The sequence below is a fragment of the Limulus polyphemus genome, unplaced genomic scaffold (genome assembly GCF_000517525.1).
Source record: "Limulus polyphemus unplaced genomic scaffold, Limulus_polyphemus-2.1.2 Scaffold365, whole genome shotgun sequence".
Lineage (NCBI taxonomy): Eukaryota > Metazoa > Arthropoda > Merostomata > Xiphosura > Limulidae > Limulus > Limulus polyphemus.
The window spans coordinates 214,291-237,311 of NW_013665975.1; the positions used below are offsets into that span (position 1 = coordinate 214,291).

The window sequence follows — 23,021 nt, forward strand, 5'->3', positions numbered from 1 at the left end:
TTACCAACGAATAGTGGGATTGACCGTTATATTATAACGCCCCCGCGGCTTAAAGGGCGAGCATGTTTGGTGGGACGGGGATTTGAACCCGCGACCCGCAGATTGTGAGTCTAGCTTCCTACACACCTGGCCATTATGCGTTTAATTATTTATATGTGATGATGAACTCGTTAGTGCAACAGCACCGGTGTGCTTTCCGTTTCATACTTAAACTAGTTTTGAATATTTAATTATGTACACGAATATGATACATAAGAGAGTACAGCCTTTCAAGCTAATAATTCTGTTAATTACGTTTGTTTGTTGAGATTTGATACGTTTGGTGGAAAATTGCATTAGTTAGCTTAGACCAGTGGTTCTAATTATGGGCCATATGGCCCTCAGGGAGCCACGTCATGTTTCTAAGGGGTCACATGTGAATGACGGAAAATTAAGGGCTATAGCAAATTCTGAGTGGGCCACCGAAACTTCAATGCTCGAATAAAATGTTTCAAATTAAAAATTGAATCAAAGGTTCCCTTCTCCCCCACAGCTCAGAAGTCAAATTACCAGACGCAACTGGTACTCGAGTAACAATCAAAATTCCTGATTCAGTGGTGGATCCATTTGGCATGAATGCGGTTGATGTTGACATCACATTACAAGAATGTCTCATCGAACTTCAGAGTGATATAACAGCACAAACTAGATTCAAACGTGACAAACATTATTTCTGGATAAGTAGTGAAATAGCTAATAAGTTTCCACAGCTCTGGGAGAAGGCAAAGTTGTATTTTTTCGCTTTTCCCACATCTTATCTGGTTGAATCTGGTTTTAGTCGAGTGACTTACTTGCTATCAAAAATACGCAACCGCCTTGATGTTGTGAAGAGAGATGATCTTCGCTTATCACTGACCACACTGCAACCGGACATTCAAAGCTTTCAAGTGTCCGTCAGGCCCAAGGATCACAGTGAATAAAATGTCAATGATTAATAGAATATTTTTTACTTGTATAAGTAAACAGTATGTTATAAACAAAATATTTAAGAACAACACATTATCGTAATACAATATTGTAAAAAAAATATTATAAATAAACAGTGTGAAAATAAAGTAACATTTTTCCCTAAGTAACAACGTCTACAAATGGTAGTGCCACAGAGATAAATCAAATTCAAAAGGAAGCCACGAGCAAAAAAAAAGATTGAGAAACAGTTGTTCAGACTACACATGTTCTCTGGTTTCTTAATGCAGCTCAAGAATATATACAGTTTGGTTCTGAACTGGAATCTTCATAGCGCGTCATTAGTTGCTATAAAATCTACACCACACCAGGTAATAAACGTGATGAATACATTGTTTACAATGATTTAGTGAATGAATATATTTCAGTTTTGGTAACTGAAATTTTGGTAGATCACGTGACTGTCTTTATACAGTGAAATTACGGTATGATCACTCGTTTATATGAAAAAAAGGAAAACACAGTGTTCTTATTGATTTCGAGTATATTTGATTTCTAAATAGAAATGTTTGATTTTTATGATCAAACAATTTCTGAAATTTGGCAGATATAAAATGTTTTTTTTTCCCTCCATATTGTTTCTGAACAAGGTAGTCGTAATTCACTTTGTGTTAACTACATTTAGTTGTAGTGTTTTAACACAATTTGTGGGTGTACTACACAAATACAATTCTAGATTAATTTTTGTGAAACCGAACGTAATATTATTTATTTATTTAGACTATGTTAACTGGTATAAGAAAGCAGGTAAACGTTGTGTACAGACTAAAACCTTCAAGGTTAGAAGATTTAGTAATCATGACAATCAGACAGTGGTATAAGAACTCATATGTACGTGACATGGCTCATCTCTTTGACAATTGACTGTTGCCAGAAGTTAGCACGATCGACATGTGTAACGGCGAGACAGATCCGACCTAAAAAAATATAACCTAACTACTGACTATCACATCTGGGAAAGACACGTTACACAACCCCCCACTTGCTGCCAGATCAGTATTTGTAAATAGGTATACATTCTTGAATGTGTTTTAACTCTGCTTAATTTGACAGTCATAAAGTAGTCCCATATATGCATTATAATATAGAATACAATTATTATATGGTTAGGTAGATAACCTCCTTGACCAAATCCTGCTACAGAAAGTGACACCTAGTGCTTAATTAACACACGATCTAGGTTAGATTTAGTAAGTTCCAAATTAAATTTTGGTTTGTTTGTAATTAAGCACAAAGCTACACAATGGGCTATCTGTACTCTGCTCACCACGGGTTTCTACTGGGGTGGGGTGGCCAAATTAAGACCCTTAAAAAAAGTTAAAATTTTGTAAGTATAAGATATAGGAAAGTAATTGATGTCATATTTGCACACCACACTGCCTCTCTCTTTCTGTGGTAACAAATTCAATATCTAAGTAAATCATGCATAACTTAAATAATTTACGAGATTCAAACACCGGATGTTCACTCACTCACTATGTTGCAGGGCAGGAATACAAGTATATTCATTGCAGAGCATTGTTCAGGACAGCAGTACCGTAAAGAAGATGGCTTACCTTACAGTTCGAGTCCTATACGTTTTGCAACTATAGAATCCAGTTGCAGCTGTACTGAAAAAAAAAGGAACAGGTAGGAAGTAATACTTTCACTATTTGATTGGTTTCGTATATCATAAATCAGGATATCTGGGAAGAACAAGTGACAGACAAAGATCTAGCTAAATTGTGTCAAGCCATGCAACTGTGTGAAGTGCGACTTTTGCAGATAGACAAATGCTTTGAAGATGCACAGTGTATTTGGTAGTTGTATGAGCACTTACGAGTGCAGAATGATGCTTTATCACTGATGTGTAACGTCGTATTGTGGTACTGTACTCCTGTCGTAACTAATAGTTATGAAGTCTCTGAGGCAAGTGGTAATTTGGACTTTGCATCATGTAAAAACTAGCAATCCTTCATGAGGTGTTATGGATTACAGCACATGTTTAAGGTAAATTTTATGGCAGCATTCATGTTGAAGCATTGAGAGTTGATGTAAACATGTTAATATTTTTTGGTTGTTCACTAGAAAACCTGGCAACGCCAATGAAAACTCAAGCATGAAGTTGTGAGTTATCTATTCCGAAATTAGTCCTGGATTTAGCTGGTGTTCTGCTGGAGACTGATAGCAATAACCAATATGTGCTGATTATTATCGATAACTTCAACAAGTGGATCAAAATTTACCCATTAATTGATACTACACTGAAAATAAAAAGATCCATACAATGGATGATATGATTTAAGAGACGTTGCTTGCATAGTTGTGTTAAGGGAGAGGAAACTGTACATTTCACATCATCCTCAGTCTGATAATTTTGATGAATGGGTTAAACAGGCTGTTTGCTTGTTAAGTTATTTTAATCCTAACCAAACTTACTGGAATGGACATCTGTTCTATATCATTATGACACATCAAGTAAAACTCCCAGTAAGAATGATTTACTGTTTACCTCCCAGTGTAAATGTGCTATACAGCCTACAGAAGCATATGGTTATCAACTGGATTTATTGGTGTATATCAATTTGGACATCAACAGATGGTTAAAAAGGCCACACTTCAAAATAGATGTTAAAGTGAGACAAAGTATGGCTTTGATGTGCACCTATATTGTTGAAACATTTCCATAATGATGGCCTTGTCTTCTTGAGTCAGTTAAGTTTTCCGACTCAAAGATGGTGAGAATAGAAAAAGGACATTGAAGAGGGGGCATAAATGTGTCGAAACTAATTTCTCTAATATCAAAACTTAAGACAATTTGTTCCATTTACTGTATTTTTCACTAACCTCCCTTAGTTGTTGAAAAATGTTGAAGACATTACACAAGGCAAATGGCATGAAACAGAACTCATACAGGTTACAAAGACGCAATATGTTATTCAATAGCAGTGGTACACTGTCATTTTTACATTAACATGCTGTACTTTGAAAACACTTGTATACACCTATTTTTATATTTTACAAAAGGTTTTCAGAAAAATTATATATTTTGCTTAAATGAGGGAAAGAGACATAGACATATCAGTCACACCAGTTTCTATGGCTTCGCATATCGAGTGCTAAAAGCAGTTTTGGGCTTGCTTTCATCATCCAGTTTGATCTGTCAGTATCTGGAAGCCAGATCTAAAGTACTGAGCCACTGGGCACTTCCATAAATTTTTTATTCATGGATGCAGAAAAGTATTGATGTGAATCGCCTATTTGAAATCAACATAGAAACTTGAGATAATGGGAATTTTACTCATTAGTGATCTATCAACCCATTAATAAACCAAATGCTTAAGTCCTCACGTCAAGGCCTGACATGGCCAAGTAGTTAGGGCACTCGACTCGCAATCTGCGGGTTCAAATTCCCGTCCCACCAAACATGCTCGCCCTTTCAACCATGGGGGCATTATAATGTGATGGTCAATCCCACTATTCATTGATAAAAGAGTAGCCCAAGAGTTGGCGGTGACTAGCTGCCTTATCTCTAGTCTTACACTGCTAAATTAAGGATGGCTAGTGCAGATAGTCCTCATATAGCTTTACGTGAAATTCAAAACAAAAACAACCAACCTCACGTCAAGAATACTGTCTGGAGACATGCATCAATAGCATTTGTTGCAACCTACCATCATGAGAGGTTCTGGGAAGCCCTACCTATTGACTAGTATTCCATAATGAACATGTCATGGTGCCATTATGTGCCTGTAGCTACGTAACACTTGACAGAACAAGCTTTCCATTATGTGGTCATATCAGTAAGACACTTTTTATCTTTTTCCATTGTTTGAAATTACTACCTCGAACATAATCACCACAGATACTACATACATTAGGTGGTGTTACTTCAATTTGCTTGGTAGTCATTCTATGAACTTATTTTAGGGAGACATCCTCATGATCCACAGATGTAATATAACTTTCACGAAATTAATACAAATCCTCTACACAAGTGGCCATGATCTCCTTGGGATCTTTCTTTTAAGCCTTGAACGTAGTTTGATAGATGTGGGCTTTTTTATCTTTTTCCATTGTTTCAAATTACTACCCCGAACATAGTTACCACAGATACTACATACATTAGTTTGTGTCACTTCAATTTGCTTGGTAGTCATTCTATAAACTTATTTTAGGGAGACATCCTTATGATCCACAGATGTAATAATGTAATATACCTTTCATGAAATTAATACAAAATCTCTACACAAGTGGCCATGATCTCCTTGGGATCTTTCTTTCAAGCCTTGAACATGGTTTGATAGATGTCTTGGTTCACCACTGGGTCAAAATTACAGGAGCAACTGAGCCACGACTGTATTCCAAAACATCAGACATGGTGTCACCTCTTTTTCTGTCTATCCATGTAAGCAGTAATACGATTAAAACATTTAAGGTTTTCCTTGTTTGTACCTTTGAACACCAATGGAGAAAACTGCTTCATTTCATCCACAAGGACATGTACTTGTGGTACTATCATAACTCCAGCAACTTCTTAGCCAACACCAGACTGAGACACCCACGGCGCTAGGGACACGTCAAGATGCTGATGGAGAAGGTTTCAGGCTCTGTAAGGCCACATGCTTCTCTATGACCATTTATGGTTGTAGCAGCATGCTTTTCCAGATAGAGAAGCTCATCAATACAATGAGTCAATACGTTCACTGTTCTGTGCTTGTTGTCTCTCCTAGCACAAAGACAATTCTGGCTGGAGAACTTAATCTTCAGTTGGCCATGGGTGACAATAATCAGGATTATGATTGGGCTGCCCTAATTGGTGACAGCCTGAGAGTCTTGTTGAGGCTACTGCACTAAAACTCAGCCTATACATCACTGTACAGACTCTCGGTTACAAATTGCTTCTAACTTGAAGGACAGACTCAGTTAAGAAATTCTGAGCTTGTAAGTGTATTGAGATCACAATCATGAACTTTTGAAGTTTAACCAAAGACCCTATGTCCAAGATTTGATTTTTTCTAGACTTTACTGTTCTCTTGGACAACCTTCTATCCTTAATGATGAACTCCTATTGTTCCTTGCTCATGACCATCATCTTGTGAGAAATGACATTTTCGCTTACAATTACACACCCCACAGTCAGGAAAGTAAAGTTTAACATTACTATCTAACTCTGTGGTATTCTCAGGTGCACTGGTTTTCTTTAGAAGCAAGATTAAGAATAGTGACCATAAGAGCTGGGAGAATAGCAAACAATGCTATGTGGAATTTAACTGAATTTTTTACTCTGACTTAGTTGAAGAAAGAGATCAAACACAATGTTGAAACAATTTGTATAGTAATCATTTACTTACAAAACAAGTTAAATATAAGTGATGAGACAAACTGACATTGCTGTTTTTAAATAGTTTTTATTACATGCTCGCTCCTTTCTTGGGCCATTTTCATGTGTTTAAAGGTAATATATATGATGCATTTGATTAATGTTAAAGAGTACTTTTATATCAAATTTTATACTCTTATATATATTTCATGTTTTGTAATTTACATTGTTGCAATCAATACCCTCTATTGTAAATATGTAATGTAAACATGTTCCTAATGTTAATGATATTTTATGACATAATTTTGATAATCAAATTATTTCAATTCTCTAAGTTAAAAGGCATGTCTTATTAAAAATTTCTAAAACACTGATGTTTATATTAAGGGATATTCCTGTTTTTGCTGTGTTTCTGTATCTTTATGAATTTTTAATTATAATTAATTGTTGTTAAAGCATCCATTTTAATTAATGTTTTATTGTTGCACAACACCAAGATCAACACCTCTGTTAAATTATATTAACCCTTATGATGTAATCATATTAATTGATTTGTGTAAGTCACAGGGTTTATTGCTGTAGTTCAATTATCAAATTACTTGTGTTGAAGGACCGTGCTTGTCTGTTTTGTATATGTGTAGTATTTTTGTCAAGTGCAAGGTACTACAAAAGCATGACTAATTTGCAGTTGTGATTTATTCTTTTTGATAATATCATTGGTTTTAAAATGTTAAGTTAGGGACAAACAGAATCAGCCTGAAGGGAAAAGGAAGGAGGAGATATGAGCAAACACTAAGTTTTTCAATTTTAGTTTAGAAAGACAAACATATCCTAAATTAAATGAAAATTAACATTCATGTGTGGTGCAGTTTCAAGTATACAGAAATGAAATCTGGGCTGCAAAATTCTTACTATGTGTGCTAGATACACTCTTCCCAAGGTTATTCTCCCTGTGTATTTCTTAGCTCATTCATGGGAAGTGTTTGTTTTCTCTAATAACATCTATTATGTACACGTGTAGAAATACCTGAAGGATATGTCCTCCCTATTATTTGTTTATGGGATGATGAAGTGACATGGGTGGCACATGCATTCTGGAAAAGTTAACTCTATGTATTCAATTATACAATTTTTAGTTCTCTTAGCCTAAATCAGAATCTAAGCAGAACTTCTTGCGACTTTCTGATAAAAAGATATACTATCTTGCATCTTAGTGCATACATCACCTGCATTAGGTTTTATAGTTATCTACGCATAAAGCTTTATTATTCATTTTGCCAGATATTCTTTTCAGTATCTCTTCTTTACCTCAGGGGCCCGGCATGGCCAGGTGGTTAAGGTGCTCGACTCGCAATCTGAGGGTCGCGGGTTCGAATCCCTGTCACACCAAACATGCTCGCTTTTTCAGCCCTGGGGGCATTACAATGTGACGGTCAATCCCACTATTCGTTGGTAAAAGAGTAGCCCAAGAGGTAGCAGTGGGTGATGATGACTAGCTGCCTTCCCTCTAGTCTTACACTGCTAAATTAGGGAAGGCTAGTGCAGATAGCCCTCGTGTAGCTTTGCGTGAAATTCAAAAAAAACAAACAAACAAACATCTTTACCTCAGCCAGCTCAGAAATTTAGTTTGGATGCATGATATATCTTTTACCATTCTTTTTGTTATTGTGGTTACAATTCTTACCTGAAAGTTATGAGTGTACCTGAGAATACTTTATGTTATACAGGTTTCTATCGCCAAAAAATTTATATCATCCACTCTTATTCTTTCAGTTATTGTCTCTGGTTTTAAAACTCTGGAACAGGTTTTTTTTTCAGCCTCACGACACATGCAATATTAAAAAATATTGACACATGCGATATTAAAAAATATTCAATCACATTAAAAAAGTATTTATAGTATGCTTCTATTTATAAAATTCTATCTTAAACCTACAAAGTTTTTTTCATTTGTTATTTAGGGTTCCCACACCTTACGATGCCAAGTTAACTTGGTAAAACATAGTTTTTACATTTTCTTTGCAATTTAGCTATATCAGTTATTATTTAATATATTTTCTTAAAAATATGAAATGCACATTAGAATTAAATCCAATTGACAACCAGCCAGTAAGTAAATCTGCTTGGTGTTTGTCTTTTTAACTTTTACAAAACAGAAAAAATAGAAAGGTTAAAAATTATTCAACTTCTGCTCAGTTTTACAGCTTCTATTAATATCATTTCAGTATATGTATGTTGTTTTACAACAACAACAACAACAAAAAAAAAGGTGAAAAGTTCAATAAACAATAACAAAATACAGTTTTCAAGAGCTTCCTCTCCATTTGTGGAACATTTCTTTAATAATTATTTAAATTGCTAAAGTTTGTGTAAAGTCAGGGGTAATTAGTATATTTAACACCCAGTCTGTAAGTACATAAGACAAAAGTTTGGGAATTAGACAGTATATAGGGGGGGGGGGGGGTCACTTTATGGTATTCAAGTTAGAACCACAAATAATGTACTCTGATGAAGAGCCTGTTAACCTCAAAAACTATACTTTACCAAATGAGCTCACCTCTCAATAGTTTGGCCATGAAGATGCAGAGTTTACGTGGTTGGATGAACGATGTTCCTCTTGCACAGAATAGTAGAAGTACTCATTCTTGTGTAGCATATTTAGTGAAATAAAAAGTGCTTATGAATATTAGATTTTGATTGGTCTAAAACATACATAAAACCACTTGATTGGTCTGTATTCCCTTGTGCCATGCTACTGATGCTCCTACTGCTCTCTCTACCATGCTATTACTATTATTACTGCTATTGGTGTCACTCAGCTACAACTACTATCTCATCTTTTCACACACCAGACTAACTCCTGTATCTGAGTAGGAGAGTGTTTGTCTGCAATTCCAAGCAGAAACCATCAAAACAAAGGCAACAATATCTGGGCAGCCTTCCTCGACTATCTTTATCGACAGAATTTGCTAAAACAGCCAAAACAACAGCTTTATACAGCTGAGGAACCAGATCTTCTGTTATGCAACATATGCAGCCACTACAGAGATTTGTTTGGGATTTTGGATAGGGGTTTGCTTCCTCACAGCCTGGAAACTAGAGCAAATTAAGGCACACCGGTGGGCAATTCAGATTCCAAATATTGTAAGGAGTTCAAATCTTTATTTAGAATTACAAAAGAGAGTACCAAACAAGTTCTATTTGGGAATCAACATATCAAAAATGTCTCCCTGACATGCAAACTGGTTAATTACTTTCCAATTTGTTCATATTTTTATGAATGTTTGATAGCAACCAGTTTATGTCAATACAAATTTTATAAGAGTAGACTTTGAACAGAATTCTATAAAATACATTTTTTTCATAAATCATGATGAAAAACCACATTTTCTAATTTTATCAGAAAAATGACTTTCCATATTGTTGGACTATTGTGTCTTTTGTAAACATTTTATTTCTTTCATGCTCTTACTTTGAAAACACAACTTGTTTTAAAAGGAAGCACACAAATGGAGTGGAGAATGTTTACTGTACATTTATTTGTGATTTATCATCAAACATATACATAGTATAAAGCATTTGTACGAGTTCATACCAATATCAAAGGACTAAAAAGGAGAAGGATGTGCTGGACTCGGGAATCCCCAAGCACAAATTGCAATCACTTTGAAATGATCTTGAAGGTGGTGAACAGTCCATGAACATAATGAGGTCAAAGTAACTTCAAGTCCACCAAAGCCAACTCCCTATTTTTTAACCACACACACACACACATATATATATATATATACGCACATACATACTAACATCTCTATACATGTACAGAGTAATTATGAGCAGGCTTTTGTTTAATGTAGTTTCATATTTCCTTCCCACAGTCCCAGTTATTAAATCGTCCATTATGAGCTGCAAATGTGTAACTTTATATTGTACATCATATTCCAAATAATTGAATCATTCATTGTCACTCTGTTTTTTCTACCCCTCAATCACTGAACAAAATATCAATATACTTTTAAATCTAAGAAATAAAGTTGTAACATTTTTATCCTCCATAGAGCAGATAAATATGTAGTACTTTTAAAATAATCAGAACAACAGTTATTGTCCATAATGTAGGATGCACATACTCTATTGTTTCTGTTACTGAAAGTTGTTCGAGATCAAAGAGTTTTACTTTTTGTGACACTTTTTGAAAAGAGGTAATAAATTGTCACTGAAGAATAATCTCAACAGTGTGTCTTGACATGATTTAATATCTATTTTTGGTGCTAAGACCTTGAATAACACTATATATAGTATTACAGCATCTTCTAAATTAATGTATACACACAAGAACTAGTGCAAAATTAAAAAATATCTAGCAATAAATACAAGCATCTCATGCACATCTTCTGCCTCTTTTGGCTACAGGATGAAGTTTTGAGCCTTTCTGTTCCCTCCATTTCAGTCTGTCAAAAATTTGTTACCTAAAGGGGGCCAAGTTAAACATCTCAACTATACATTTTGTATGAAGAAGGTTTTCGGCCCCATACCTTAGAAACATTGCACCTAAAAGTGACAAGGCCAGGTAGGGAGGGAGCTGAAAAAAGTCACATCGTGAAATTTTAAAACAATTATTTCTAAAAAGTTTTACTAAGAAACAGTAAATCCTAAAGAGTTAACATCATTAGATGTTTGGGAATCCTGAGAGCACTCATACAACACATCTGCAATAATTGATGCAACTCCCTGATCCAATATCTGAGACATTACTAAGTTTAAGAGTCGCTGTTGATGCTGCTTAAACAGACCCTTGTTCTCTGGCACACGAGATAGGCACCGTAATGTAGAGGCAGCACGACGTACCTTCTCTAATGTCGTTCCCATTAGTTCTGGGTTTTCACGCAAGGCATTGATGCCTTGCCTGTTGGCAACCTGAAGAGCACTCTGTTCTGCTTGTTCCACAAATGTAAACAAATTGGAGATACAGAAATCTTGAAGAGCAATAGCTCTAGCAATACTGCTATCAGCCTGAGCAAAGCTTGATAGAAGCACCACTGAAAACTCTCGTAACACATGTTCTTTGTTAGGACTGAGAGACTGGGCAAGAAATGAAAAAAACTTTTCCAGCCGACTCCAAGGAGGAGTAGCCAGAAGTAAGTCCACATTATTGATACGAACGGAAATCTTACACAGGGCCTCAAGGGACAAACGTTGAGGGGACAGGACGGAGTATATTGGTTGAGTTGGAAGGGGGTCCTGGGCATAAGAAGATGGACACACTGCCCAGTGAAGCAAACCATTCAGGATTGGAAGGCTCACTTCTTCTGGAAAAGGGGCAAGGTTCAACTGACCAGCTATGTTAGCTAGGGTGACAAGTGTGTTTTCTCGAAGTAGATGAAGCATGTCCCACCACCATTCTTGATCACCATTCAAACTACTGCATGAATCATCAGTGACAGAATTGTCCTTATCATTTTCATGATTATAATGTTGCTGAGATGGCTTATGTGGTAAATGTGTATGGTGTAGTAATATGAGCTTTCCAAGAACTACAAGAAGTCCTGCATGTTTGGACATTTCTAAATCGTTTCCTGGCACAAATGAAAGGTTTCTGATAAGATTTGACAGGCACAAACATCGACGAGACAAAGTTTCTTGTCCATCACTTAACACAAATAGTGATGGTTTATCACGGTTATATGTTTCTTTTTCTAAGTCACAATCATCTGAATGCCTTTTTCGAGGTGACAAAGAAGGACGTATTCTGATGGTCTGCTTTTCTGTTTTATTACTGTCATCATTTACATTTGCATTGGATTGATCTTTACAATTTTTCATTTTCTGTTCAATTTTCATTTCCTTATCTTGTTTTTCACAACTGTAACTTGAAATTATATTTTCCATATGTTCCGGATTAAAATTCTGTGTAGTGTCTTTACTTTTCATGTTAAGTTGATTCTGAAGCACATCTACATTTAAACTGTCTTTTATCACATGTTCTTTTTGACAGTTCAAAACTATATTATCTTTATTGTCTATATCCTGCAGATCACAAATAACTTCATCGTTTAATTGCTCTCTATTTTTCTTTGAGGTGATAATGCTTTTGTCTTCTGTTTGAACAAACTTTACAAAACTTTCCAAATTTTCAAAATGGGTCTGGATATGTGAGGTAGTATTTCCACCACCACACTTCCAATGATCAGTACCACTGTCAAAACCTTCATGGAAATCCCATGTCTTTTCTGAGTCCATGACAAAAAGTGCATTTGCTTGTTTACTTCCTACTGTTCTTCCCCATCTTGTCTTCTTTGTATAATTTTCACTCTTTAGTATAAGCATTTTGTCTTTAATGCTGGTGGAACTGTTTTCTGAACAGTCTTGAACTTTAGAACAATCACTGTCATGTTCAAAGACAGGGTACTGTACCTCAGTATCTGAGCTACCATAATTATGAACATCATATACCATTTCTAACTCATCACCTAGACCAAATATGAGGTTTAGACAGCGTCTGTAGTGTTCCAGAAGTACTTCCAAGAGACCAGGCAAATGACTTAAACCAAAATACAATAGTGAATTGTCATCATAGAGTAGAACAGAGAGAGTGTCCAGGGCCCAGGTGCTTTCACCTAATAATCCAGACTTTAGTGACATCATGATTCTCCATGGATCAACAGGACTCACATCTTTGGGTGTTAGTCTTCGTCTTTTAGTTAGTACAGGCACTACTCCTTCCACAGTGTTAATTGGAAAGATGATCTCTTTCTTCAGAGTAGGATAATGAGAAGCCTGGGCTGTTGCAGAGTAAGGCTGAAAGAAAATACCATCATTTAATTATTGCTTTTAAATGAATATTTAAATGTAACAAAAACCAACAACTACATCAATATGTAAAATATCACTGGCTTGCTATATATGAAGCAACTCCACTAATAAGTTAAACAACAGAATATACAGGAAACATTTTGAGCTTTAATCACGAAAAAAAATAATGATGAATTGATCCATTTCTGTAAACACTTCTATTTTTTAAACATTTTCATTTGTATTTATTCAGCTATTGAGACAAATATCCCAGCATTATTATTTAGAATTATACACGGACTTTTCTCTACTGTTAAAATATTTCTATTTGTGAGCTTTTGTGAAGGTTCCAGTAAGAGGGCTGATACCTTGCAAATAAAAGTATTTCAACATAGAGAAATAGGGTAAACATGACATTCAAACATTCTCACCAATGTCTATTGACTAGTTTAGCAATGAAAATAGTTCTTCTTTTAGTAGATTAGTATGCAATGGAGTTTCACTAAAATCTCAACATAAATGAGAGAAAAACTCATTTTCAAATAATTTTTCTGAGAGGTAAACTGATGTGCACAAATGTTGTATTGTTTTAAAAAAAAGCTGTAATACTAAAGTATTGTTCAAGGGTAATTTTAATTATTTTCATTGTTCACCAGATATTTTGCATGATAGGCTCCTGACCTTAGGGTTAATAAAAATATATAAATACTCTTTGGTTTTATGCCACCTAATTTTTATGTAATTAGTCTAAAACATAAAAAAACTTTTATCCAATTTTTTTTATCATAGCAACTATAACTTGTCTGTTTTTTAATGTTATAGCACTATATAAAAATTTACATTCAATCACTGGCCTACACAATGTAAAAAACTATGAGAAATACATCAAACAGGAATTATTTTCCATTATTGATCAGAAAGTTCCACTTTATATATATCCAGTCATTTTCAAATTCCTTTATACTCATTAAAATATTTCAGTATATTTTATTTTTTGTTTTTTTTACTTACTGAAGCACTTACTTAACTCAGTAAAAAAGTACATAAATCTGCATGACTGATAATAACTTATGAACAAGGTCATTATGCTTCTCCTTAGGATTGGGTATTCATTCACCCTTTACAAGGGCATGGGAACTGAGGTGTGGCATTATCCCCTGAATTGAAATACAGGGTTTATACATATCTGCTGGTTTTATTAACATATTTTAATATAAGAGTAATACGTGAATACATAGCTTCCATCATATAGAAGGTTTACAGCTTTTTTAAATGTCTATCAGCATCACTACTATAAAAGGTGTTCCAGTGCAATAGGCCCTCAATATACTTACCTGAATGATTGTTATACAAAAATACTTCTTTAGTTTTCAAATGAAAATTAGCATAAAATGTCAACAGAAACCACATAAACAATTTCCTAGATCATTTCTATTTAGTTTAGAACTATTTCTAAAAACATCTTATTTAACCTTCAAGTGTGGTGATACTGGACAAGTAATTCAGGATTTGTAAAGGAACAAATGTTTGGCATGTTGTTTACACTGTTTAAAAGTCATAACCTTTCCTTTAAAAACTTTTTAGCTGGAGGGAATGTCTACTTTCAAACCTCAGTTGTCAAGCCTCTCAGTAGGAGGTATACGTATATGAAGCAAATAAGCAATAAAATCATAGCTCAACTAACACTTCCACTAGAAATGCTAGAGGTAAGAGCTTATTGGAAATACATTTTCAGCATAGGAAAATTATAACTTCCGATATGATACATTACCTCCACTCACAGATATAGCTAAAATCCCACAATGAATAAGTGGAGGAGCCTGTGCAAGGGAAAGAAAGAAGCATCCTTTGAAAGCATCCCAAGAACATCTACACACAGCGTGGAAAAAGGTGTTGGAAATATGGAAGGAAACTGGGAGGAACACATCCAAAGGGGAGAGAACAATGTTTGAATAGGGATCCGAACCACCTGATATCAGAATCTCAATCCCTTTGATGACAGTAATGTGGGTGAGAGTAAAAAGGATGTGGTTAGGTCGCGGCGGACCGTACACGGCAATTCAACTGCATCCAAAACCCAGCCATCGGGAACAGACATCCACGTGGGGGTAAGATGAGGATCATACCATCAGTGAGTCAACTACTATACAAAACCCAGCCACAGTGAAGTGACAACCATGTAGGGGTAGGAAAGAGCATCATACCAGCAGCAAGTCAACTGTAATCCAAAACCCAGGTGGGGGTAGGAAAAAGGATCATACCCTCTTCAATTCAAGTGCAATAGACCAGAGAGAGATATTTACAACAAATAATGTTTGTTAACATCTCTTTAAAAAACTCATCATTTTATATGTACACTTTAAGAGGAGAGTAAGAAGTCGTGAAAAAGCATGTACACTTGTGAATATGGCAAAAATTCTGAATGACTCTTTACAGACTAATAGTATTTACAAGGTTCAGATTCTTACAAGAATCTGGATTGACTTTGTTGAAATTTCAGCTACTTCTGAAATCTTGCCTTATTCTCACAACATTAATATCTTCTTCAAACCCATTTAGAGATGTTACTTATCTCACACCTTTATTCTTCTGAAATGAAGTTGACTTTACGATCTAAACATCACAGGACTTTCTGACACTTAGTAGGAACTACTCACCTGAAAATATGCTCGTTTTTTTTGTTAACAGTTTAGACGTTTGAGATCCATTGATTATATCAATGAATTCAAGGCCCTTTGAGGTTAAAATTATATATTACTACTTAAAGAGTGGATCCATTATCTTAGACATAGGCACCCTAGCATGTACGAAAGTTTTATCTCTCTCTCTCTCTCTCTCTCCTTGCTCTTGGTTAGTAGGTTTCTATTCCAAATTCAAGTATCTATTGTTTACTGTAAGTGTAGTAATTTTATCACAGTTATCACGAATGTTTTTGCCAGTATTTGTGGATCCATTAACATTCATTTCTCATTTCCTGTTTATAATGATAATGTAGAATACTTTATGTTTTGATGATAATATAGAATTGTTGTAATATAAGCCATTAATTCAAGGGATAATTTAGAAATCATTTTAAATAACAATTTTAACTTACGGCAATAGTAAAATAAATTTTTAATTAAAATAATAATTGTCTAAGAACAGGACTTACAGGCATCTTTTTGATTTGATAGGACATCCGGTCTTGCCCATATTGCAATTTATTGACCATACTCACTCCACTACCTGAAGGGTAAGGAGACATACCCCAATGAGTCGCACCTGATGGGGATCCATCTATTAGTCGTGGTCCATCCCATGCATCTCGGCGGGCAGGTGGGTATTGTGCTTGAGAAGGGTAGTGACGATAGTGGCTATCTCTTGGCCAACCTAGATAAATAATAAAATCTAAAATAAACTTAGTCAAGGAACAAAAAATTATGTCACAGTTGTTGTGAGACATATCACGTGCCAAACAATGACAATTAAATATAATCATACAAAAAATAAAAGCTTGGGATGTGTTGGAGAGAATACCAAATTCAACTTTACTATGTAATTGATAATTAACAGGTGACTAAAATGTGTTTAAGTTATTGTTGTTTGTTATTAAGCACAAAGCTACACAAAGGGCTATCTGTGGTGTGCCCACCACGGTTATCAAAACCTTGTTTTCTAGCAGTATAAGTCCCCAAACATACAACTGTGCCACTGGAGGTCGTGTTTAAGTTATGCTTATTCATTAAAAAATATATAAATTGCTGTAACTATGAAACAAGATGGAACTTCATTTTATTTTTATTCTAACTTTCTTATTCAATTAGGTCATGGAATTATATGCAAACTATTCAAGACAAGTATGATAAAAAAAAGGGTATGATGCTGAAATACACGTCAAACATGATGACCTCACCATAATCTCATCACTATTTTAATTTACCAATCAACAGCCAAATAAATGAGACATATCACGTGCAAACAATGACAATTAAATATAATCATACAAAAAATAAAAGTTTGGGATGTGTAGGAGAGAATACCTAAATGAGAATGAGTACCTTGTCTGCATTACAAATAAATGATCTCTGTAAAAAAATATAATGCAACTGAGATACAGAAAAATATAAAAAGTCTAACCATGTGAAGGCATTCCTGTGTTAGGTGGTATCATCGTTTGTGATCCTCTGTAGAAATGATTTCGATCTATAAAAGGAAAATGACAGAATATATATTGGACATAAACTTCAGGAACTTGGAGAATTCTTGTTGATCCACTCCTGCAGACAGAAAGCCTTGTCAGATAAACTTGATTATAATTCAGGCCAGTTAATATTGTTTTCAACATGTTTACATATTCTTCTATCTAATATCAGTTTAGTTGCCCGATGAATTTCATGAAGGTGTAAGGTTAAATTATGAATATAACTATGTTATTCTATGACGAGGAACCCACTTTGAGACTAATAATGGCTGGAGACCGTCTCAAGCCGTCTCCAGCCATTATTATAACTATGTTATATTTACAAAGTACAATAATAACTGAAGCTGTTGTCCTTCGTACCTCCATAGGATCCCTGTGTCTGATCATGTCCATAGCTTTCTATGTGGTACTGGTCAGGTTGACTTGGAGGTGGCCTCATAAATTCTGGTGTTCGTTTTCCATATGTGTCTTGCTGGTATACATCACGTGGGGGTCCACTAGTGGGGCTCATCTTATTAGGTGAGGTTACACCTTGGATGTACATGTTCTGTGGGTTCTGTTGGTAATTTTGTGAAAGATCATGTCTTAATATTTTTTTCCCCCAGATTCCAGAACTATTATTTAAACATTTTCTTACTTACCACAAAAATAATGCAATGAAAAAATTATTTCTCTATAACTTATAATGTGACATTTTTAAATATACAGTTCAGAGAAAACAGTATGGAATACAATTCACAAAGTACAGTTATTGCTGAAATTTCTCAGACAAACCACTTGGATATTACTTCAAGTTTCATAATCAATTCAAAATTTTAAAGTAAAAATAGTGCATAATCAAAGTAACTGAAACAATTGATCAACAGAATTTATGTAGCAAAGAAAGTTTAGATGAAATAGCATATTTCATGTCTTAATCATATTTGAAGTGAACTTCAAATACCAAAAACAGAACAAAAAAAACTGCAGAAAATCTATTAAAAGCATAAAAAAATGTTTAAATATCATCATCATATTTCTTAAGACATTTATTTTATGACTGGTGTATTCTGATGATTTTGAAGCAAATTTAAACAACATTGTTTTTAGCCTTTCCCTACAAAATGAGGGTCATAAATAAGGAGTTTCATTCAACATGTGTGCCAGATCATAAAAGACATGCACATTATATATACTTTCATGAAATGAAAAACTAAATAAAACTCAGACATTCAAAATGTCTTCAAACTGCACAGAAAAACTGTCTGATAATGTATAATTTTTAAAAATTTATAGACTATTATATCAAAGAAATAAAATAAAGTTTCTTTTCTCAATAAAATCCTGCCATTTAAGTTATCTCTTAATTTCACAACATAATGTCTTCTTTATACTACTTAATCATTAACTTGATTAGTTACTCACAGTATGAGGTAAAAAAAGACAAAAAACTTTTTTTTTAATGACAATACTTCAGTATCTGCTCCACTGGACCTTAAACAACTCTATAAGACTGACTCTGCATTACCAGTAATTAGTAAAAGTCTCAAGTTAAGGATGAATAACACAATCTTTTGAAGTAAATGCAAATCTGTTAGTTTCTTTCAAAGAAGAAACTTTTTGTGAACTGAATTTTTGTTTTATAAAAGCAATTATTTGCATGTGACTTTAGGATATTTCTCTTGGATAAAATATAATACAGACAATTAAACGTATGAGGTGAAGCAAGGTAAGCCAGTTTATCAATTATACTGGAATTCTTTTCAAGTACTTTTATCAGATTTATTAAGCTTTTCTTTATTTACATTTGCAAAACTTCATAGAAAATTCTCTCACTTTACAAAAAAAGCTAAATAAAAAACAGCAAATACAGCTGCATGTAAAGTTTAAGAAGCTAAGAATAAATCGGTGTTCTATATTTGTGACCAATATTTTCTTTAAAAAAAAACCTACTGAAAACACACAAAAAAAATATTTGCATAAAAACTTAACTTTTAACATATGATTTTGTAATACCATAAAAATATTTAAATTCATTAAAAAAGGAAAAAAAATCACACACACACACACAAAGATAAGTTAATAGTTAGAATAATAAACAATATCTTATCAAAACAGAGCTATAATTATTTCCCCACTGGATAACGGTTTGTTTCATTTTGAATATTCACATGAAGCAACACAGCTGCTAACTGTGGTAGCCATGGCTAATTTTGAACTGAAAGATTAAAAAGAGGGTAGCTAGTCAACTACACCCACCACTAGCTATTGAGCTTCTAAAGAAATGGTGGAATTTGACCGTCATCTTATTATGCACCCACAGCCCCAAAGTGCTGAAGAGAAATTGTTTGTTTTCGATAATGATATACAAACTATGGACCTTTAGACGCACAGTCAAGAATACTAAACCATGCCCAACATCTTGGATAAATCAATGACTGAAACAGAAGATTAATTAATAATGTTGATCTATCAACTTAGTTACTTAATTTAGGAAAAAGAAAACAAGTCTTAAACTGAGTTACTTGGAGTTTCAACTTATTGGAATTAGTTAACATGCTTGATAATTGTACATACAGCTTTCTATTTTGGACATTTATTTCCACTTTGAGATGGATAATATTCCCAAGATGTATGAATTTGATGTAATTTCATTTAAAAATAAATACAAATTTTAAATAGCCAAACAGACATAATGTGGTATGTACATATATCATGCATATTCTACCTTCTTATCTTAATGTAATATTTTTCGGAATTTGTCAATTATTCTGAAATGTGCTATTTTAATATAGCATGTGGTCCATGCATGAATGTAGAAAGTAATGTCCTTCAATGATAGGTCAGGTGTTTTTTTGAGGTTACAACCTTCATCATGTTTTGATGGGAACAACCAGTAACTTTGACATCATTAGTAGCTGTGGGTGAGCCTGATTTAACCGAGTTAAGTAAATAACATTATAATTAGTTGATCTAGCATACAATTGCTATCAATACTGTTTAGAGAGAAAATAGCTTATGTTCCAGTAAAAGGAAATAAGCTGTGTGGGTGTCACTAAATAAAGATTGTTCATTGTATTTACACTGTGTCCAATCTTTATTTCATTCTCACAAACTCAGTCAGTTCCAGAACTATTCTGTTATAAATATCTTCTATTTAAATCTAAAAAGACTTTGTTGTAATGGAAGTGACATTTTTCACAATTCAAAGGACATACAACCAAGAGTTGGTTGCTGAAAAGGAAATGGACATTTCAGAGAGTTGTTGGGTAGAGAAGAATTCCTCTCTTGGAAATTGGACTTTTGTTGATGCTACAAGTGCTCATGATTATCATCTTGCTCTAGACACTGACTCAGGAGTGAGAGCTATTAATGTCCGAACACTGTTCATGCTCTTCCCTGAGTGGGATCCGATTCCTAAATGGGACATGCCACTGTAGGGAAAAATATATACAGAATTGATAATTTACCCAGACATGGCTGCTCTGAAGTTTGAAGAATGGCAACAGTCGGAAGGTGGTACCCCGACGAGGAAGAAACAGCTACCCAATGAAGATAGTGGGAGATGAATATATGAGATGGAAGCCACATGCCTGCTGAATAGTTTTCTCCATTGGACAATGGAGAAGAGACTCTAGGAAAAAGGGAAGGTGCCTGATCACAGACTCCACACATGTATCTAAAGACTCTGGAAAATCTCCAAAAACAAACATATGGAGTAAAGGAGCTATTTGTAAGTCACAAAGGTAATGGGAAGGTAGATAAACCTGTGAAAAAACAAAGTCCAATAACATTACAACAATAACAAAATCATGTGTGATGGGATAGGGCCAAAAAAGACAATAATGCCAATGAAGAGTAAGGAGGGAAAGTATATCCTCCGAAAAACCCTCGGGGGGGGGGGGCAGTGGAGTGCCTCAGAAAGGAGATGTATGTTGGATAAGCTGTAAAAGTAAGACGAAGGTGGGAAAAGGGAAGTAGGAGAAATAGATAGAATTGTTAGGGTCAGTCCACCACATGAGCAAAAGTGACCAACTGTTGGAAGCCGAAAAAGTTGAGTAACTTCTGATAAGCCAAAGTACAAAGATCAAAAGCCCATGGAGGACGAGGCATGATAACACCAACATTCAACTGAGAAACAAAATGCTCAGCATGAACCCTAATGTCAAAGGAAGGAAGAAAAACAGGGGACTCTAATGATGGGTGCCAAGTTAAAAAAAGAGACAGTATCATATGAAAACAGAACACACCTGAAAAAGCATATCTAAAAAGGCAGAGTTAGGCCTAGTAGATTTCATGGAAGATGCATGGGAAGGCACAGCACAGATAAGAAGGAAGGAAAAAAAGAAAAACTGTCAAAATCCTCCTTCTTATGAACAGGTATGGAAAATGCAGGAGGAACCCAAACATTATTGAGAGAAAATGGATGCTTGATATAATAATCAACCTCCCAACTATTGAAAGTCAAAAAATCCTCAGTCAAACCTGCAGACCTGAAGCTGGTAATGGCATTCAAAGTAGTGGTAATAATATCAGAAGTTGCATAAACAAGGTAAGTTGCTGTGACAAACTACTACAGACAAAGTAAATGTCAAGTAAATCACTGCTTCGCATAAAAAAAAAAAAAGGAAATGAACATGAGAAAAGAGCACAAATGAAAAATGTCTGCCCTCAATCACTGCGTCATGAGAAGTGGTAGTTTGGTAGAATCAAATATAGGGAGTCCCATGCATCAGGAGGGTGTGTCGCACTCCTACTGGTGGAGGGTTGTCGCATGATGATTTACATGTGAATCGCAGTTGAACCACACTGATCATGAGGTATGTGGGAGTTGAAGGTTTGTGGCATACGAAAAATATTTTGTATATAGAGAGCAGTAATGAAGAGGTAATGTACTGTATCAGAATTTTGTTATTTTTTTTCTGGCTATATTTGTCTTCAAGTAGCCAGGGTTATTTTACATTCATTCCTAAGTGCTTAGATCCTGCTCAATCTGCATCATAGAAGAAAGTTTGATGATTACTAGTATGCTTAGGATTTCCTATTTGGAAGAAGCTGGATTATGGTACCTACCCAAAGAATCCTGTAACCAGCTTAGCTTTTAAGCTGGTAGAGCCAATGGATGAATATACATTGATAGCTAACAGATCAGATGTAAGATAACTGGGCTTTGAAGACTCCTGAAACTGGGTTATCCCAGTTAATCACAGATCCATCCACAAACTCAAACCTTTGCTAGATGAAGTGACCATCGTAGCCTCAGAGAAACTGCTACAGACCAGCATCTCTACAATAATGCATGTCTATAATTTTATTGATGTTAAAGTTAAAATTCTCAATTTGAAGACAAATCTGAAGTCAAGAAGGAAGTAAACTAGAGGTATATAAGCATACCACGCATTTGGCTCTTACTCAGGTATGTGCAGTTTTCACGTATATCATAAGATCAAGAAAACCATTAAGTTGCTTTCATTCTAGCTGACTTTGTTTTTTGTCATTCTCTTAAAACAACTTGGTCTGCCCATGGGAAATTATGGCTGTAATGCTGCACATTGTTAAAGAATAGCACCAGCAGTGTTTTTCAGTGGTAGGTCAGGTGATGCCTTAAGGTTACATCCTGTCTGTGATAGGAGGAGGATACTTACCATCTTCACCTCAAGCCCAGTGAAGCAGAACAGGAAAGTAACATCTGCCCTCCAAACTGAGTGAGAGCTTATGTTGGCTGGTCCTGTGCCATTCCAACACTAGATCATCTGAGAACAC

At 34.8% G+C, this 23,021-nt stretch overlaps 1 protein-coding gene across 7 annotated transcripts in view; it reads right to left on the bottom strand.

Annotated features, from left to right (window-relative positions):
- Positions 1-9,826: 9,826 nt before the first annotated feature.
- Positions 9,827-23,021, bottom strand: part of LOC106457720 (trithorax group protein osa-like) — a 127,834-nt gene continuing 114,639 nt past the window's right edge. For all 7 annotated transcript variants that reach the window (XM_022383730.1, XM_022383732.1, XM_022383731.1 and 4 more), the window contains 4 exons: positions 17,640-17,835; positions 17,216-17,281; positions 16,251-16,468; positions 9,827-13,105 (listed from right to left, as the gene is read on the bottom strand). In XM_022383730.1, coding sequence (XP_022239438.1) covers positions 10,943-13,105; positions 16,251-16,468; positions 17,216-17,281; positions 17,640-17,835 — 2,643 coding nt within the window. In that variant the 3' untranslated portion in view covers positions 9,827-10,942. The remainder of the gene's footprint in view (positions 13,106-16,250; positions 16,469-17,215; positions 17,282-17,639; positions 17,836-23,021) is intronic.